Raw genomic sequence first — 18,354 nt, forward strand, 5'->3', positions numbered from 1 at the left:
CAAATAGCGGTTAAATTTAAATATATTTAAATATCCTAAATAATAAGAAAATTCATAAAAAATCTAAAAATTCAATTAGTTGTAAATTTCTTGTATTATCAGTAAATAACAATTAGTAGGTTTGTTGTATGAATGAAACTATAAAAAAATTCAAGAAATACAGCATCATAATATGTGTGATAGCGAGTTTAGCCGCTTTTAACCCGCTAAAATCTGTTTTTACGCGCTATTCGAATGAATAGCGGATTTTCCCGCTTAAGCCAGCCGCGAAACCCCTACGCGTAGCGCTGAAGGACCGCGACCGCTATTCGCGCTACTATAGCCCCGTTATTGGCCGCTATTTACAAAACTGGTTCGAGTAAATCCCGCTGGAGTTCGAAGACGAGGCGAGCGAGGTTCACGGAGATTCACGAAGACGAGGCGATCGCACGAGGTTTACGAAGTCGAGGCGAGCGACGATGTTCACGGAGGGCAGATGAGCGACGAACTTTAGGGTTTGAAGGTTAGAGTTTGAAGTTCACGAAGGCTTAGCGACGAAGAGGCACGGAGAACAACAGCCAGAGACGAAGTTTAGGGTTTGAAGGTCTGGATTCACGAAGGTTAGGGTTTAAGGTTTTATTTTATTGTGAAAACAGGTTGGGTCGGGTTTAATATCTCAACAATCTAACTCAAATGACCAAGCTGATAAACCCGATAATTTTAGCCTCTGTTATCAGCTAATAATTGCCTTTATCGGTGATATATCGCCGATAAACTCTCCAAAACGATAATTGTTTACAAAACCAACTTATCCTAGTGGAAATCTCCCAAATCTGATAAATCGACGATAATATCGGATTATCGGTCGATATTTAAAACAGTGCGCTCAAGTACCCTATTTTGTTGGGGTGTGTAAGTACAAGACAATTAATGTGAAATTTTATTTTCTTCCAAATATTTTATAAAAGAGCTATCAAAATAGTCCTTAGCGTTATCTGTTTTTAAAGTTTTAATAATATTATGAAATTGATTTTTAATCTTAGCACATCAAACTTTAAAACATAGAATACTTCAGAACGAATTTTCAACAAGTAAATCCACTTAGAAAAGTCATCCGCAAAACTTACAAAATATTAGAAATCGAGTTTGGATGGAATAGAACAAGGACCGCATATGTATGAATGAACTAATTCAAATTGATTACTACCCCTCTTATTGACGCAACACGAGTAAGACACCCGTTAGTGTTTTATGAGTTGACATAACTCACAATCTAAGAACTTGACATGACTCAAATATAAGATCAAAGTTTAAGAATCGAAAGAGGGGGATGACCAAACCGACAATGTGCATCAAAGGTTGATGTGGAGCTGATAGAGTCCAGCTCATACAAGTCGTTCCGCTCATGTCCAGTGCTAATCGTCTTCCTCATCCCAAATGCCTAAAACATACAGTGTGTAGGAAACAATATTAACGTGCAATTTAATGCTTTAGTAATCTTACTGACGGATAAAAGATTAAATGGAAAACGAGGAAGATATAGCACATATAACAATGAAATAGTATTAATGTTGGTAGATCCAACATTTTTCACAGGTGTAGTGGATCCATCAACCATACTATTGAAGAAAAAGAGGTGGTAGATGTGCAGGAGAATAATATACCTCTATTCTCAGTCATATGATTACTTGTTTCTAAATCTATAACCTAAGTACGGGATGATGACAATGTAAGGCAGGTAGTGGATTTACCTAACTGGGCAAGTGTAGGTGTAGCAGGAGAGGTTTATGTCTTCTTAAATTGCTGGAATATCTGGAGCTGAAATTGCTCAAGCTGACGACGGATGTCATCAGTTATGGAACTCTCATGTGTAGCCACATGTGCACTCCAATGTTGTTTTCCATGTAGCTGAAGATAATGAAATTTTATGTGACCCGACTCCTTACAATAATGACAATGGATAGAGGAACTAGATAAACCCTTCCCTACAACTCTTCGTGAACTATCACCTCATCCCCTACATGCTCCAGTGTCCTTTACGTTCACCAAAGCGGCCTCCACCACGACCACCGCCTCGACAGGTCGACTGTCTACTTAGGTGAGAGCAGACCTACCGACAGACTTTGCTACGATTCTTATTAGCACTGCCTGCACTACTAATCTCAAGAAGTGATATGTCTGCTAAAGGGCGTATAACAAAGCTTCTAATAACATGTGGTCGTGCTAAATTATAAGTATGTGGATGAGAATCAAGAAAGGTGAATACTATATGTTGATCCCATCGATCCTGCATCTTTTGAACATCCCCCGTAATGGGGAAAATCTTTCTCATCTCCTCTGTGAGGCGATTGAAGTTGCAACAATGTTTAAAAGTCTGACTCTGCTTGTCCATCTTGCGCCAAAATAATTTCTGAATGACATCATATGCCCGATTAACATGCCCACGACCTGGGTACAATTGCTTCATAAACTTCCACACTTGTTTCACTGTATTGCAGTGAATTGCTAGCTGAAAGATTGGTGGTTTCATGCTGTTCTAAATTTGATGAAGTAGATCAGTGTCATCCTATTTCTAGAAGGCAGTAATTGGTACGAGGGGTCTGTAAGATGATGATCTTTTCCTCAACCTGAAATATAAACTTGAACAAGTTGATTCGAAAGTTGGTAATTGGACCCATTCAAGTTCTGGTCTGTGATTAGCTAGAGGCACCTCCGTGTTGGTCTTCATTTTAACTCTTGTCCACCGAAATATCAAAGTCACCGAAGGATGCCATTAACACAGCAAATAAAATCCTTCAACTAGTAATCTCCTGACAAATAACTATTAATGTCACCCAACGACAAATCAATCTCCAATAATCAAATTATCAATATGTAATCACCCAGACAACAAGCAATCAATCCATAAATAAAACCATCCTAAAAACCATCCTACAAGGTTGGTTTCTTTAAGAATAAAAAAAATGACCTATCGCTTATCTCAAAGAGATTTTTAACGACCGATCGTTAAGATGATGCTAAATAGTTAGCATGATTGAGTTGGTTAAACCAAATGATTAGCTTAATATCTATGAAGATCTGATTAGTTAAGTCAAATAATTAGCTTAAGATCTATGAATATCTAGTTGGTTAAGCCAATTGACGAGTAAGATTTGGTTCGAACAAATAGTATCGCGTATGAACAGTGTCTACAATGAACAGTAGCCTACAGACCAACACCCCGTGATGAACAGTACCTTTATGTGGTTGGAGTGGTGGCGACTAGGGTTGGCGGCTGAGGGCGGAGGGTTAGGGTTTGATGATGGTGGGTGGCAGCTAGGGCTTGAGAGGGGTAGAAAGTGACAGCCAGGTTTTGGGAGGGTGACGGCTAGGATTTGAGAGGGGGAGAAGGTGACAGTTAGGGTTTGAGAGGGTGGCGGTTAGTGTTTAGAAAATTAGAGAGAGGAGAGAGATGGTGGCTCTGATACCATGTTATTGTGAAACCCTAGAAAGATTATTAGCTCTCTCTTGGATGTTATTAATAGTGTTGGGAAACAAAAGAGTTTGTTCCTAATCAATGCGGAACTAAAAAAATAAGGAATAAACAATCTTTCAACACTTATTTTGATGGAAACAGAACTTGTTAAGTACTTTTGAGGGAAATAGAACTTTGTTATATCATGAAAAGGCTAGACATGAAGGTAAATGATAAAGATGGAGCATCGATCATGTTGTCTTATGCATTATTCTTTTATGTTTTAGAAATGTATGCCACACTTCCTTACCTTTCTCCTTCTTAAGCTCTGTAATTATTTAGAGCCTGAAGTTCAGGGAAAGAACTTGGAAAATAAGTCCTTCTGGTGGGGAAAGAAATCCAGATTTTCTATTTGTTTTGGTTTATAGAAAACTATGAGTAGATGCTAAAAGCTTGAAACACAAACGTGTAGGTAAACATTTTCCGAAAGTGGAGTTCTTTCTTGATTTGTAACTTTTTTAGCTACTGAATCCTCTGGCAAAAATGGTACATGAAACCCGAACTTTACTTTTTTCTGGGTCTGTTCATTTTACTTTGCATTCACTTCATGAACACTGTTATCGTCGAGACCATATAGATAAGGTTAAATAAGTAACATCCATTCATTTATATATAATAATCTGAATAGCAGTCTAGATAATTCTACTGTCCATTGAGTGGGTGACTTCAATGGATCTGACTTAAATTACTTTGACACTGATATATAAATGTACATTATTATCAATATGAGAAGGGTTCTATACTTGCTCATCTTCACTCTTACATCAATCTGATAGATTGCTCTTTGTTTTATCATTTGTCAGATAACCTTGTCCTCTGGGGTTTAACGTAATTTATATGCAAAGCAATTTCTTCAAAATACCCATTATGTGGAAACCTAATATATATCTATTTGATAATACACGAAATCACAGCCTAGATCTGCCAAACTTTTTAGGTCTGGCATTCCATTCAATTTCTATTAATAACAAATACATCCAAAAACAATAAGACTCCTAAATCTGATTAGTTTTTTCTTGTTCTATGTAACAACTGAATGGCACATGGCTTTATTTCCCATGGCCCCGTCAACCTATGTTGCACGGATACGGATACGGGACACGGATACGACACGGACACGGATACGGGATATGGCAAAATCCAAAAAAATAGGATACGGGGATACGGTGAGGAATTTTTTTTTTCAAATTATTATTATATATAGAAAATTTTATAAATTCAACTAACAATCTAAATTATGAATCTATCACAAAATAACAAATTTGTAAACAAAAAGGAATTGGAGTACATACTCATTCTATCACAAAATAACAAGTTTGTAAACAAAAAGAAATTAGAGTACATATTCTACTCATTCCATCACAAAATAATAAGTTTGTAAACAAAAAATACATGTCAATGAAATTCATTTGTGTAATGTTAACAATTCATTTGTGTTAAGAAACTGAAATTGAAATTAAAAAAATATTCATATGAATTAAAACTGAAATTGAAACTAAAATTGAAAAAGATAAATTACCAAAAGAAGAATATGATTTCAGCAGTATCACGAAGCTGCATAAATAAAAAAAGTTAGTTTTCTCAAAAAAATAAAAATAAACATAAGAGATGAAGAGATCGACGGGAGATTGAGAGAGAGACTGAGAGAGAAAGCGATTGAGAAAGAGAATAAGAGAGACTGAGAGAGAGACTCGGGAGAGATCAACAGAGAGGGAGAGACGAAGCGTCGAGAGAGAGAGAGAGAGACTGACCTGTGACTTTGAGGACGAGCGTCGAGCGTGGAGGACGAGAAGATCTTCGTCGAGCGTCGATCGCGAGGTCGAGGACTCGGAGACTTCGTCGAGCGTTGATCGTCGAGGTCGAGGACTCGAAGACTTCGTCGAGCGTCGAGGTCGAGGAGATTAGGGTTTGGGTTGAGGTCGAGCGAAGTTTAGGGTTTGGGTCGAGGTCGAGCGACGAGGACGCGGGATTGGGTCGAGGTCGAGCGACGAGGACTCGGGATTGAGTCGACGTCGAGCGACGATGATGCGGGATTGAGTCGAGGTCGAGCGACGAGGACGAGGGAGCAAAGAGACCTCAGATTTGTGGCGGCGTCGGCTTCAGGTAAGTGAATGTTAGGGTTTTGTTTTAGGGGATTGGGTTTGGGTTTCGGGTTTAATTTTTTTCATCCGTTTATTTTTTTTCTTTGCACAGTCGTATCCCAGACGTGTCCCAATGGATGTTTGACCGTGTCCCCCCTATGTTTACCATTGACCCGTGTCGGACACGGGTTGACTGTGTCCGACACGTGTCGTGCAAGAGTCGGTGTCCGATTCGTGTCGGGCACGGGTGCGGGGCCTCTGGGGGTGAATCCGTGCTTCATAGCCGTCAACTTCTCTTTTTTGGCTAACATAGGAGGAAAATCAAAAGGGGAAAAATAGAGCAAAGCAAACAATGACTAAGATCACACCCATACGTGATCGAGTTCCTGAATCATTCCAACAGATATGTCTACTCTATTCTCTTTCTTTGTCGGTACCTTTGCTTGCATTTACTATCTGCTTCTGGGGAACCCCACATGTGCACCTCACCTTTGCATTTACTGGGTCTTTGGATTCTACACATCAAACTAGTCACCTTTGTTCTTTGGGTTTGTTGGGCTTTAGAGACTGTTCTCTTGGCATTGTAATGGTTCAGGATAGTCTCTTTCTTCTGCTTTGGTGGGATCAAATAGGAAAATCCTGGAGGTCGTTCTCTGTGATTTGGTGTTCGCATTATGAATTCAATCAATGTGGTATGAGATGACGAAGGTATATTGTGTTAATTGGAGGTTTAGTCATTGTATGGCTTTAAGAATACTCACAAACTTAGTTTAATGCTAATACCCTCTTCCTAATCACAAAGAACAACATCCGAAGCAAAAATTACGAAATAAAGGATATGTCTGAAACAAAAATATTAACAATTATCCGTCATTGGTTCATTAGTTCTAGACACTCATGTCACATTCAATACATGAACAACTATCTTTCTTTACTTGGAATTGGATTGGAGGGATCAGCCTTCATCAGACAAAGGAGAGAAATGTTGATCCTTACTGGGTCTTGACAAACAAAAAACATTGTTGTTGTTCGTAGTAATTTAAAATACCGGTTAGTTATATAAAAGACTATTTGAAATCAAATAACTAAAAATAATATTAGTAAATAAAAAGAAATGGTTATTACCGGTCGATATCAGCCTTTGAAGCCTAGCATTCTCCTGTGGCACACTGGACTCGAGGCTCAACTTTGGTCGGCCTATAGATGTTGCTCCATACTGCTGTCAGAACTGATATACTGACCAATATATCCCAAGCATTGATAAAAGAGTTTGCTTATGATTTGAGAAAGTTTGTTGCTTTTTTTCCAAGAAAAAGGTAATAGAATAACCTTGAATACTAAACTTTCTTGTTGAATTCTTTTGTTTAATACCTTGCTGCAAAGTCGATTCACATTTTTAACCCTTGCACGCTATTCACATGCCTTTTGTTTGGTCATGTATAACAAAGATTGACTAGCCACTCTCCAGATTGACTAGTTGATGCTACACTTGAACCACATTCTCTAGAATATAAACCATTCAATTCATTGTTTGCCCACCGATGTGGGACTAAACTTTAACTAAAAATTCAAATTCAACTCCAAGGTCAACACAAATGACCGAGATGTCGTTAAACTAAAATTCAAATTCAAAATCAAGTTCAAATCAAATGATCGAGATATCATTAAACTATAATCCAAATCCAAATTCAAGTTCAAATCAAATTGACCGAAATGTTATTTAAACTAAAAATCAAAATCTAAATCGAATGACCAAGATTTCATTAAACTAAAATCCAAATTATATTTAACCGAAGTGTCATTTAAACTCAAAATCCAAATCCAAATCAAATAACCGAAATTCATGAAACTAAAGTCCTAATCAAAATGACTGAAATGCTGTGAAACTTAAATCTAAATCAAAATTGACCGAAATGTCATTCAAACTGAAATCAAGTCCAAATCAAATCGACATCCATGTCACTAAACTGGATTCCAAATCAAATCAAACCCCTAATCAAATCAGCCTTCACCCAAATCAACATCCATCTCTATATCTTCGCGTTGGAACCATGTTTTAAGTTTTCTTTTTTAATTTGTATACTTGGGGTATGCCTATGGTCAAGCCATGTAAAATTATATTATTTTAATAAAATCTCCACATTTCAGCTGCGAGTTCTCTTTTGATGATTTGTTAACTCTTAATCAAAGGTGCCTCCTCAAAGAGAGTAATTAACAATAGGCTCTTGAGTGTATTGGAAGTCATGAACCCCTTTAAAATAAAAGTTGTAAGGGTGAATTTTTGGATTTAAATAATCTATCTTAATTAAGGTGCTCGTATTTGTATCCAAGTTAAGGGAGACAGTTTTGATCATATAAACCTGTGCTACACTCCATGGCTCCCAGGGGCGGCCCTAGGGTGTGGCAGCAGGGAGGCAATGGGCAGTATGTTTTGCATAGGGTTGAATAACTTTGAGATAATATCTATTTCTCACCCATGTTCAATTCTAAATTTTGCGGGAAGAAAAGTTATATGCAAGCATGTCACATATTATGTAAAAAATATACTTAGGAGGACTTTTGAGGAAGTCAAGCATGGTGCGCTACTCCCTCCTAGAAATAGTTGATTTGTGCATGGTTCCTCAAGAATAGTAGTTGCAATTAAGTCTTGAATTCATGTAAACTAGTGGATATTAGACACTTGACAACACATGTTCCATGTGGGACTACTTAATTTTTAGTATTAAGATGTACCATAATATTATTGTTAACGTTTTGCATCCATGTAATTTATGTGGCAGACCCTGACTTACATGATACTTAGGGCTTGCTTGAATTAAGGAGAATAAGGGAGAAATGAAGTTAGGGGAACCATTCATCTTGTTTGGGAACACTTAGGAGGTGAAGTTATTCACCCTAGTTCCCCTTAGTTCACCCCTTAATAGTATAAAATTTGTTACCCCCCAAATTAGGGTGTAACCAAGGGGAAGAGAACTCCCTTCCCTTCTCTTCTCTCACCTAGCTTCTCTTAACTTCCCTTCACCCCATTGAAATCCAAACATGTTCTTAGGTATCGTACTTTCCACGTTTTCTAATGGGTGGTGTTTTTTTGGTCAATGAAAATAGCTTTATTTCATTTCCCAAGTGAAAGCCATAAGAGAAGATAACAAACTTAGGAAAAATAGCCTGAGTAACACACTCATCTAAACAAATAAAGAATTACATATTCTTAATTCATTGTGTAGTATCATTATCCAAATTGCTATTGAGTATGAGCATCAAAACTACAACTTTAATGGCTTTACTAACAATACTATAATCTCTGAATTGTTGAGAAAATGTCCTCAAATTCTTTTCCTTCCATATGATGAACACAACATGAGAGAAGACCAACCACTTTAGTTTATGCTTGAACCTCTTGCCCTTTAATCTATTTGAAAACTCATCTACAAGATACCACGAGCTATAAGATTTTCTAGTTAAACTGGGACCAGCCCACAATTGATCTCCAAACCCGCACAGAGTAACGACACGCTCAAAGAACAAGTGATGAATATTCTCTTCAAACCCGTGTACAAAGTGCACACTGATTTGAATTCAGAATACCCATGTGGCAAAGCCTGTCTTGAGCAAGGAACTTACAATGTATTGCAAGCCATAAGATAAAGCATACATGGGAATTTAAACAGAGTCCCAAACAGTGTTAAACCATTAAGAAGTTGATGTTGCACGTGAAAATTTAGTGTATAATCTTGAGAGACGGATTCTGTCACCCTTGTTATAGATTTGAATATTAGAAATGAGTTCAAATCCCTCCCTAGTGCCTAATTGGCAGATTCTCAACAACTACTTCCACATCAATGAATTTCCAGCATTTCCTTGAACATTCCATACAGATACTAGAACTTTAGTGTTGTCATCTCTAATACTATTTGTTATTGGATACAAGGGCTACCATGAGGTCAATCATCCTTGACCTACTCCGAACACAAACATGCTTAATTATGTAGCTAGTACTAGGTTCCATCATAACAAAAAAAAGAGGAAAGTTGCATCTAGCCACTTGAAAGAAAAAGTTACACATAACCTTCTAGGAAAATAATACATGCTTCCCACTATTAAGCATGTATTCATATACCCTTTACTACTGTGTTAGCCTTCAATCTGTAAAAAATACAATGAAATAATACATGCTTGAAATAATACATGCTTGAATACCCAATAGTCGAATCTGTTCGTTTACGCGCTACTATTTTGTTAGCCCACAACCTATAAAAATACCCCAAACTACCCATTGACACAATTTGATAACATGTCAACTTACAACAGGGAAAACAATGTTTTAAAAGGCATCCGTCTAGACATAGATGATCACTTCCGCCTAATTATGGCCTGAGCGGCCTGCCTAGATCTCGGGACTGCCTAGGCGTCGATCAGGGCTTAGGTCGCCTAGCTTTTGTAAAAAAAATTTGATTTTTTTGGCCCAGACCAAAAACAAAAAAGGCCCAAAAGTGAAGCCTAGAACCAAAAAAAAAATCTGGAACACAAAAAACCCAACCCATAGTGAAACCCGACTTATTAACTCAACTTAAAACCCAAAAAAAAAGAAAATCTCTAATCCTTAATCTCTCTCACGCGTTCCACCCCCCTCTCTCTGCGTCTGCTCTCTGAACCTAACAAAAAGCCCTCGTCCTAACTTCAGCTCCATCGACCTCTCCATCATCTCTCTCTCTCTCTCTCTCTCTCTCTCTTACTCCATTTCCAGCTCTATGGTTGATTATGGATCTAAGATTGCTATTTAGTTTTTTTGGTATTTTTCTATGAATTTAATTCATGTTTTAATCAATTGTTATAATTATTTAATTTAAAAATAGTCAAACACCTAGGTGTCTAGACGCTAGACGCTGGCTCAAATGCCTAGTCCGCCTAATACTTTCTATAACATTGGGGAAAAGGAAAGACCTTTTTGTAGTTTGTACCTCCAAAACCCCTCGGTACCCCTCTTCTCAGATGCAAAAGTGGAAAAAAATCCAATTCTTAATTCTAATTCTGCAGAAATAAATCTTATTTTTTACGAAATCAACCCTACAAAAGAGAACCGTCTCTGTGCAATTGGTTGTACAAACCCCTACCCCTCTTCTCAAATGTAAAGAAAAACCAAAAAGACCCAATATTTAACCCTATGTTAGCAAAAATATCAAAAGTTTTACGAAACCAACTCTAATTCATGTTGAAATCAGGTTCACACTGCGATTTTAATCAATTGATGTTGAAGGATTCTCTGTTGACGAGGAAAAGCAGGAAAGAAAGAAGCGGGGCATAGAGTAATACGACTTTGAAGAAAGAAATTACCTCTCCACAATTTATTTCGTAACATATATATTTTGTACGAAATTTATCACTATGCAAAAAATGCAACTTTAATAAATTATTGTGATAAATAGTGAATGGTTGTGACCTTTAAATTTTAGTTGTGACAATTATGAAATGTGTTTGCCTCTTTGCGCTTTGATTCTGATAGTTGAATTAAAACATAGTTGAATTAAAACATAGCATTTTTTGTGACAATCTATTTTTTGTGACATTTAGACTTGTGTGATTTTTTGTAATTTACTACTTTTACTACATAAATGTCACCTATATTTATTATGTGATTCTTTCCTATTATTTGTCATGATTTTGTTGCATCCATTATTTGAATGTTATCTTTGTTTTTTCTAGCAAGGACGATCATAATGTATCAAGAGATATAAGAATATCTACGAACATTTGATGCTATTGTAATGTTATGGAAGAAATAGTCCTACATATGAGGCAAGAAAAAGGGATGCCTATGGGTCTTGAAATTTCAAGAACTATGTTAGCTTTGTAGTAATCGCCATGGATCGGTCAACGATTCAATTATTCATGGTCATCTTGATTTGCCAACCAAAAAATTATTTTTTAAAGGTAGGCAGATAGAGAAAAAACAAGTATATGACTTCGATAATATGGGTGCAAAAGCACAGATTCAAGGACATGGAGAAAAATTTAAAACTCAATTATGATAGCAATAACATGATTTAGAGTACCTAATTTGACAACAATCAACATAATTCGTATAGAAATGGACAACAATAGTTAATAGCAGCATATGCATTACATGTCCTATACATAACATGTGCATGTTTTTCAGCTGCGGTCAACTTGTACCGACTTATGAGATAATATCTCAAAATTTTTAGATGTCGATTGCATAACATTTTTTCGATTCAGGGCATAAGTAGCTATTTTATTTGGTTGCTATTTCACGATGAGTTTTCATCCTTATTTTATTTGGTTGCTAGCTTACGATGAGTTTTCATCCTTTCCATAATTTGTAAATGAGTGTGGTTTACAATATTACAAATGACATTATTGCCTCACAAATCCAATTGTTGAAAGATTCAACCATGTTCGAAGTGACGTGACTATGTCTATAACAAATAGACATCATAAGTATCAAACAGTTGTAACAAATCACAACTAACTCTTAAATGTCACAAATGAAGTGTAAAAGCAACATGTATTTCTTAAAGGTGCAAGACAAAATAGTAAGATTACATGTAAGGTTGTAATGCTTCGGTACTTAACATACTTTTTGAACTAGTTTCCGCTTTAATGCTTTCACATATAGTTGTCCACTCTTGTACCGCTTTTATTGGTCATTGTCAAAGTAGTTACTCTAAACCACTGTTATCGAGGCGCACGTCCCGGGCGCGCCACAAGCGTGGGGCGCTGCGAACTGGGACAAATGCGTCCCGCACCAGAGGCGGGACGTTGCACGCACACGAGGCGTGCGCCTCGCGTGCACCTCGTGTGCACTTGGCACCTGCGTCGAGGTGCGCACTTGGCACATGCGTTGGGCGCATCGCATCGTGAGCCCCAGCCTGTTTTGTAAAATGAGATGGGTTTTAGGTATGAAACCCGTTGATTTCATAAACCCGATTTGTAAAATGAATGGGTTTTGATTTTAAGGTTTCAAAATCCGTCATCCTCTCTCTCTCTCCTCTCTCATGTGCCCGCTTCCTCTCTCTCTTGTCGCCTGCTTCCTCCCTAACCCCAGCGAGTCGACTGACGACGACAACGACCGATGACCCTGTACGTCGCCGCCGCCTTCTATCTCTAGAGAAATCAGATTTTTTTTGTTTCTCTAGTTCTTTTCTTTTGTTTTTCTTCTGTTTTTTCTTTTTAAAATAATTTACATAATTACATATTTACATCATGTAATGGACATTGGACACTTTTTTGCTAGTTGCTAATCCATTTCTCTATCTTTTCATGTTTAACCTATAAAAAAAACAATAATTAGCAATTTAGTTTACTTGTTTGCTAATTGTAATTTTTTTAATTAGCATGCTAACTAGAAAATTATGAACATGTAAATATATAATTGTTACATCCATTCTTCATCTTTTCATGCTAACTAACAAATAGTAATTATGAATGCTAACTAAAAAATTATGAACAGTCATGTTTGTTAATCATTTAATTGTTACTTAAAAATATATATCATATTTTAAATAAAAATACATATTTCTTATTTGTTACTTGCTTGTTTTGTTTCGTAGACTTTTTCTTATGTTCGAGATTATCTTGCATTGTGATTTGTGGAAACTAATGAACTTCACTATGTTATGCATGCTAATTAAAACTCTTTCGTGATTTAGTTGGTGAAATTATATTTCTTAGTCTTTTTATATGATAAATTATAAATATGTTGTTTATATGCTTGTTTGTCTTATGTTGAAACATATTTGTTTGTGTGCACCTCAATTCAGTGAGGTGCGCGCATTGTTGTGCGCCTTGTGCATGGTGTGCGTAAGGAGTCTTTGCGCCTCGCATTGTGCCTTGCGCCTCGATAACACTGCTCTAAACCATGTTAATTCTATCCCGATTGGGTTTATGCTTTTTCCCTATGTCCTTGTATCTAGTGTGCTTTTGTACTCATTCCTTATTGAAGGTATATGTCAGTTTTCCCCTATCTATCTTGGGAAAAGAATTTTTCGGTCACCAGATCAAGATGATCCATAAGTAACTGAATTGTTAGCAGATTCGGGGCAATTCCCCCTTAGGTTGTGGAAAGTTGAAAGCAGAGTGAAGTGGTGAGACATCGATTAGTTTTTTTAGGTCTTTAGTGGCAAAAAACAGTCAAAGCGCTAGGTAGAGTAGAATTGGACTGGAGAAGTAGGCGGACGAGTTTCGACGGAGATGGAGATGATGATGAGCTTCTATTGGAGATGATGATGGTGAGCTTCAATGAGGAGTTTAAGAGAAGGTGATGTCGTGATAGTGATTGAAACTGTGAAGCGGAGCTTGCTGGAGAAGGATTTAGATGTAGCTTTAGTTGCGGGAGGTGACGGAGTTGGTCGGAGGCAGTAGACAAGACAACTAGGTTAGGAGGTAGGGTTAGGGTTTATTTTTGTCTCAAGTCACATAGTCGGAGATGAAAGAGAAGCTAAATGTTTTACTTAAGAACATGGGTTAGGTTCGCGTTTTGGTCGAGTATAATATGAACATGTATTTAGTTTTTAAGCACTTTTTAAGCACTTACAATATGGCTTAACAATGCTTTTTACGAGCTTTCTGTTGTTTTTTTGGAGAAAAAAAACACCACATCCGCTTTCATTGGCCGCTTTTGATAAAAGAGTAGCGGTGAGGAGCCGCTTCCGCTGTGCAAAGCGCTTAAACGACCAAAAGCGAGACTTTTTTCAATAGTAATTGCTTCAAAACTAGCATAGTTTTTGAAATTTCAAGACCCGTTCTTGCCTTATATGTGGAACTATTTTCTTCCATAAAATCACAACAATCTCGAATTTTTGCAAATATTCTTATATCTTTTGATCCATTATGACCGTCCTTATTGGAAAAACAAACATAATATTAGAATAAGGGATGCAATGAAATTGTTACAAATAATAGGAAAAAGTCGCACAAAATAATGTGTCACGTTTAGTTGGTAAAAGAAATAAATTGTAAGAAAAAGTTACACTGCAAGACTACTTGTCACATAAAATAGATTTGTCAAAGAAAATGCTAAATAATCCAACTATTAGAATCAAAGCTCAAGGAGGACAACATTTTTCATAAACTATCACAGCTAGAAATTAATAGTCACAATCATTCACTATTTATCACAAGCATTTGTCTTAGTTTCATTTTTTTCCATAGTGATAAAATTCATAAGAAGTTAGGTACTTACAATATAGATTGTGAAGATGCAATTTCTTTCTCCAATGTTGTAGTACCCTCTGACGAGCTTCTTTCTTTTTCGCTTTTCTTCATCGCTAGGGAATCCTTTAACCCAATTGATCGGAATTGATGGGGAGTAAACCTGATTTCAAAATAATCGAACATAAATCGGCCTTCTCTAGCACCCATTTGGTTGGACAAGGTGAATTCGCCATGGATTAAGGTTGATTTCGTCAAAAAATTCAACTTTTTCACTGAAATAGGGTAAAAATTTGGGGTTCTTTGTTCCTCTTTTGTGTTTGAGAAGAAGAGTAGAGGGTTCGGAGAAATGATTGCACAGAGAGTTTTTTTTTTCTATGGTCGATTTCGTCAAAAAAATAGTTTTTTTCCTTGGCAAAATTAGGGTTAAGAATTTTGTATTTGTGTGTGTGTTTTTCGCCTCTTTTGCGTTTAAAAAGAAGCGTAGGGATGGAGGGGTTTCAAGTTATGAACTGCATAGTGATGGTTCTTTTTCTCGTTGTAAAGCTGACATCTTATGAGATTGCATTAGAAGGGTAGTTTGGGGTATTCTTTGTGGGTTGTGGGTTGAGACAGAAGTAGGTGGGTAAACAAACAGATTCAGTTCTATACGGGTGATTGAGAATGCATTACCCCCCCTCGCCCTCCCTGGGAGCGAGGGTGGGGGGTGAAGAATGCAGAACTTTTCTCATTCCGGTGGCTAGCTGCAATTTTCTCTAAAGAAATGGTAGCTTCAATTGCTTCTCTAGTTTGGGAAATTTAATGTAACAAACACCTTACTAGTGCATATTGCATGTGGGAAGATTTAATTTTATGGTCATGACATTCTTTTCTTCGTAGTATTCTAACTGAGACAGTTCTCCTTGCTATTCAGCTCCAACAAAGATTTAAACATCACATTTGCATGGGGTAACATTAAATTCTATTTATACTATTATTTAACATTGTTTATAACTGAAGGCTTCCTCTCAGGGTATTCCTAAGTGCGGTTCTCATGCTGGAGAGACTGGGGGAGCCCGATCTCAGATTTCAGCGGCAAAATCTAATGATACTGTGGGGAAGCATTCTTCTGTAGACACTGAGAGGGAATTCCAGGTGACTGGGTCATGTATGAACAATGATAAGCTTCACTGTAACATATGAAATCATCCAACTGGTTAATGATGCTTTGCGATTTGTTTGACTCTATAAAGCAGGTAGCAGTGAAAGATCTGGAGAGTGACATCTTTGCCAAGAAGGAAGATAATTTCCAGGCAGCATTATATAAAAATCTGTGGATGCAGACAGAAGCTGCACTGTGTGCGATGAAATATGAACTTCAACTTGCCCGAATGAAGCTTGAGATGAAGGATCATGACAACCAGACAAAAGGTGAATTAGTAGGAACTAAACGAGAATTTTCGGATCACTTTTTTTTCGGTTGAATTTTTTTGTCTTGAATATTTAGAAGGATATTTTCCCAGACGATCTTTAAAATAGGGTCATTTTATGGAAACCACATTTGATTGTTAGTTTATACATAAATCACCTTTTAAACGGATTTTTGTTACAATCAACCATCTAGGCACTTTTTGGTTTAAGTGTTTTTTATTTTGCTGTAATGATTAGTTGTGAAATACCAAGTATATTAGGGATATGATTCTTAATGAGGTTAGATGGGGTCAACTACCGACAAACTTAAATGAAAAGTGGGCGGGGCGCAGGTGGTTGATTATAATAAAAAACCCTTTAAAGGTGGTTTTATGCATAATTTAACAATCAAAGATGATTTGTAGAATGATCCTATTTTAAAGGTGATGTCTAGGAAAATATCCTATTTGAAAGCTACTCTTCATTTCAGAAAAGGAGGAGCCGGTGCAAGTGAAGAAATCACCTAGATTGAGGTCTATGCCGTGTTCTAATACGTCCGAATTCACTACCACACAAACCTTGCACAATGATGTTTTCTACCCTGTGGAGAATGATGCAGTAAAAAGCCGCGAAGAAAAACCAGAAGAGCAGAAAACAGACATGGATGATAAAGTGGAGGCCTCTGTTATGGCTAGATTAGAGATCTTGAGAGGTCGTTATGCTAGATCAGACCATATTAGGATCGAAGAGCAACCGAAATGTTTAGATGCTGGAAATATGTTCAAAGATCTATCGACAAGACTTTCAGACTTGGGGTTTGTGGAGAGTCTAACCCCACAACCATTTGATAATGGTGATATTGGTCCGAATTACGATGAGGAGAATTATTTATTGCATCAAACTTCAGGACATCCTTTTGGTGGGGCATCCCTTGATCTCGCTACTGGCTCTCCATTTCCACAACAGTTTTTACCGTCATCGCAGAGTCAGAGAAATCCTATGAGATTTTTCTTGGGATAGTGGATTGCAGTATAAATACCCTGGAAAACCATAGGCAAGGGTTACGTCCAAAATACTGTAGTTTCCATTGTAAATAGCAGTCTTCTGATGTATGTATGATCCGAGTCATAGAACCGAATCCTCTTTGTACCAATGCTTATTTTAATTCTTCATTGGTTTCCCTTTGTTCTGAGATGTTATTGCCCCGTGCAGTAAAGGACGACTTCGACTGGGAAGCTCGTGGGAAATACTTTGTTCGCCTTGGAGATGCTTTCAGTTTGCAGTCTGACCATCTTGTTAATGATCTTGGAACACAAGTTGTGATCCTGTGTGTTGTCAAAGATTATTAGTTACTAGATTGTAGCTTGACTGTTACCATCTTGTAACGTATTGCTGTGGAATTTCTGAATATCAGTGGAGTTATTTTCCCTGGAGTATTGTTTTTGTGATATGGGAGTGTGCATATTGGCACGTGCCCTTGCATGTGAAGCTGTTGGCACACGCTGCAAGGCATGCTGTGACCGTCTAAGTTTGTTACCCATATCATTTTACACAGTAAGAAACAAGAACCCAAAAGCTGAATGAAGTTTGAGTTATGATAACAATTACTGGGTTGAAGAGTATACAAAGAGAGATGAATTATGAGTCTGTGACAACATATTTTAAATCACATTGACCTGAGATTAATCCTTGATTGAGGGATGAGGTCAAATATATTTAAATATTTAGTTTTAGCCCTCTTTTCATCTTGAGATCAATTATGTTTCGTGTTTTAGCGGATCACGTCCGCATCAAAGACGAGCAAGAGCAATCCTAGCAGAGACAAGCTCATGAATGATCCTGTACTGGAATTGTCTAACTTTGAACCATATATTGTTGTATCTTACGGCATAAAGTACTTCATAATTCATACTTGAATGGACTCCAGGCTGGAAGGTTGTCGGGTTACTTTAATTAAATATTGTTAAGATACAGATTATTTTTAATAGAATACAGTACGGTCTGAAGATGGTATTCGGCTTGCCGACATCAAACTAAATTCCACGTGAAAATATATCATACGCTATGGGAAAGACTTCATGCATTGGTCTCCTCCTACAATCCAGCAAAGGAAACAATTTTAATTGACTCAAGACCCAATCATGAGACAACATTATGTCTTCTTTTTCCTCTTATGCTAAGATCAATGACTTAATAGAGAGTTTACACTTAACTTTGTCCATA

The 18,354-nt window shown here is 37.1% G+C and overlaps 1 protein-coding gene across 3 annotated transcripts in view; it reads left to right on the forward strand.

Annotated features, from left to right (window-relative positions):
- Positions 1-17,579, forward strand: part of LOC109837734 — a 34,325-nt gene extending 16,746 nt beyond the window's left edge. The window contains exons 3-5 of one of the 3 annotated variants that reach the window (XM_020406078.1): positions 15,742-15,876; positions 15,975-16,152; positions 16,622-17,579. In XM_020406078.1, coding sequence (XP_020261667.1) covers positions 15,742-15,876; positions 15,975-16,152; positions 16,622-17,151 — 843 coding nt within the window. In that variant the 3' untranslated portion in view covers positions 17,152-17,579. The remainder of the gene's footprint in view (positions 1-15,741; positions 15,877-15,974; positions 16,153-16,621) is intronic. The other 2 variants (XM_020406079.1, XM_020406080.1) reach the window with 2 other exon arrangements.

Source organism: Asparagus officinalis, chromosome 4, assembly GCF_001876935.1.
Source record: "Asparagus officinalis chromosome 4, Aspof.V1, whole genome shotgun sequence".
Taxonomy (NCBI): domain Eukaryota; kingdom Viridiplantae; phylum Streptophyta; class Magnoliopsida; order Asparagales; family Asparagaceae; genus Asparagus; species Asparagus officinalis.